Source organism: Limulus polyphemus, unplaced genomic scaffold (genome assembly GCF_000517525.1).
Source record: "Limulus polyphemus unplaced genomic scaffold, Limulus_polyphemus-2.1.2 Scaffold52, whole genome shotgun sequence".
Taxonomy (NCBI): Eukaryota; Metazoa; Arthropoda; class Merostomata; order Xiphosura; family Limulidae; genus Limulus; species Limulus polyphemus.
This window is the reverse complement of record NW_013665662.1, coordinates 1,273,956-1,276,266: the sequence shown is the minus strand read 5'-3', so window position 1 is coordinate 1,276,266 and position 2,311 is coordinate 1,273,956. Positions and strand designations below refer to the sequence as shown.

The following is a 2,311-nucleotide window of genomic DNA, read 5'->3' as shown; positions in this document are numbered from 1 at the left end:
GAGTACAGTGTTTTTAACAAATGGCATTACTTGGAGTACAATGTTTTCATCAGATGGCAGTACTTGTAGTACAATGTTTTCAGCAGATGGCAGTACTTGTAGTACAATGTTTTCAAAGGACAGATGAATTATAGCCTCTTTAATCTTCTCTGACTTCATAAAGTCTCATAGTTTTTTATAAACTTCAGCCAAGGGCAGAATGGCCCACTGGGATACCAGGCAATTGTCTGGTGGGCCAGTACATTTGATGAATTCTTTGAAATTGATTTTAAATTTTAGTTGGCTAGCAAGTATGCTGCATGTGATATTACCCGGGCTGGTCCTTTAATACCAATCCACCCCTGATTTGAGCTTCAGACTGGAATTTATGCCAGAAATATTTGCTACTACACATATGTATCTAGTTCCAGTTGAAAACTGCTATAATTATGATAAGCACATGAAATGTAGGATTTCTAATAATTTACTCAAATGTAAAAAAATAAAGGTTTATAGTACAAGATAAGAATGCTACTGTAACTTAAACAATAACATATCACTAAATCTAAAATGAAATATTACTTTTCTCTCAAACAAATGAAACAACAAAACTGAAAAACTGTTATAGGCTCTATTAGTGAGTTGATAATTTTAATTTCTTTGGAGTTAAACTATGTAACATTAGTTCTATAAGATAACTATGCTATCTCATTGAAGAAACAAAAACATCTAATGTTTATATGTATATATATATGTTAAAGATTTCATTAAACAGTAGGTCCGTTGTATAATATTGAATAATGAATTTGATAAAATGTCATAATGTTATTCATATACCTAAATTATGTGGTGAAGTAAAACAAACTCAAAACCACAGATAAAAAAAATGTTGATGTTTTTAGAAGCAATAGCTACACAGACTAATATTTTATATTTGAAACAAATGATCTATACAGGAAAACAGCAGAATTTGCATAGGGTAATATATGGTAAATTTTCTCATGAGTATACAAACTGGCTGTAGAAGAGAGAGTACTTGATTATCAAGATACAAACACTTACACATTATTTCCTAATGTCTATCCTTAATTAAAAGTTCAATCAATACGATAAAGGCTAAATATTTGTAAATTTCAAAAACATTTCTATGTCAACTGCTTATATTGAAGTCCTGAATTGCCTGTACCACATGATCTGAATATAATTTAAAATTAATGATAGCTGGAAAACACATATTCCTTCATTACTTGTATGAATATCTACTTCATAAAAATTGCTAATTTTAATAGTTTGAACACCATAGAAAAATGTCAACTTCTTTTTAAGAAATTTAAAATTTAACCTATAAATATTCTTTAATTAAAATTAATCATGCTGTTTTGTAAAACATGAGTATTGAAGTTACCTCTTTATAGAGATGTGTATGTAATACATAATACAAGTTGATAATTTAAGGATGTTAAGTATGATTGTTAAATAACAGATATTTCAAAGTCAGGAAACAGGGCCATATTGGCTATGATACAGAATTTACTACTTAGATAATGGAACATTTCAGTGGATCATTTATCTTTGCTATAACTTTAATTCAGTTTTAGGATGTGATTTGATATTAATTTTGAGGTTGGGTGACCTTCTATCACCTTCTACTCACTGTGATTTTTTTTTTATAATTTTGCTTTACAAATTACTAATGTTTCAGTTATTTAAAAAATAATTTGATATAATTCAACATGTAAAAGAGTTTATCAGATATTTTATTCACAGTGTACAATGACCATATAAATATTTAAATTTATTTGGCTTGAAGCCATAGATGCAAGAGAACAGAAGTGTATAAATAACTAAGGATTCTTGCAACTTTTATCTATATAGTCAGTGATTTCAAAATTTAACTAATAAACTTTTTAAAAGTAATTAATTATCAACAGAGTTTGAAAATCAACAATGATTAATATTGCAGGTTAATTTGTTTTTTATAGGTATATCAAATTGGTAAACGTGCATCGCGTGATATAGAAACACTCACAGATGATGAGATATTTGCTACCATTGACTCCAAGGGAAATATTCAAGTCACCTTAGGAACCGAAAATAAATCAGTTTCAACTGATAACATTGAAGAAGTTATTGATGATGATCCATTTGCAGGTAGTTTGTTTTTTATTTAGCTTGTTCTGTTTTCATTTGCAGGTAGTTTGTTTTTTATTTAGCTTGGTCTGTTTTCATTTGCAGGTAGTTTGTTTTTTATTTAGCTTGGTCTGTTTTCATTTGCAGGTAGTTTGTTTTTTATTTAGCTTGGTCTGTTTTCATTTGCAAGTAGTTTGTTTTT

The 2,311-nt window shown here is 28.4% G+C and overlaps 1 protein-coding gene across 4 annotated transcripts in view; it reads left to right on the top strand.

The window, feature by feature from the left end:
- Nucleotides 1–2,311, top strand: part of LOC106463417 (ankyrin repeat and SAM domain-containing protein 1A-like) — a 42,809-nt gene that overhangs the window by 20,626 nt on the left and 19,872 nt on the right. For all 4 annotated transcript variants that reach the window (XM_013923453.2, XM_013923445.2, XM_022391226.1 and 1 more), the window contains one exon: nt 1,962–2,130. In XM_013923453.2, coding sequence (XP_013778907.1) covers nt 1,962–2,130 — 169 coding nt within the window. The remainder of the gene's footprint in view (nt 1–1,961; nt 2,131–2,311) is intronic.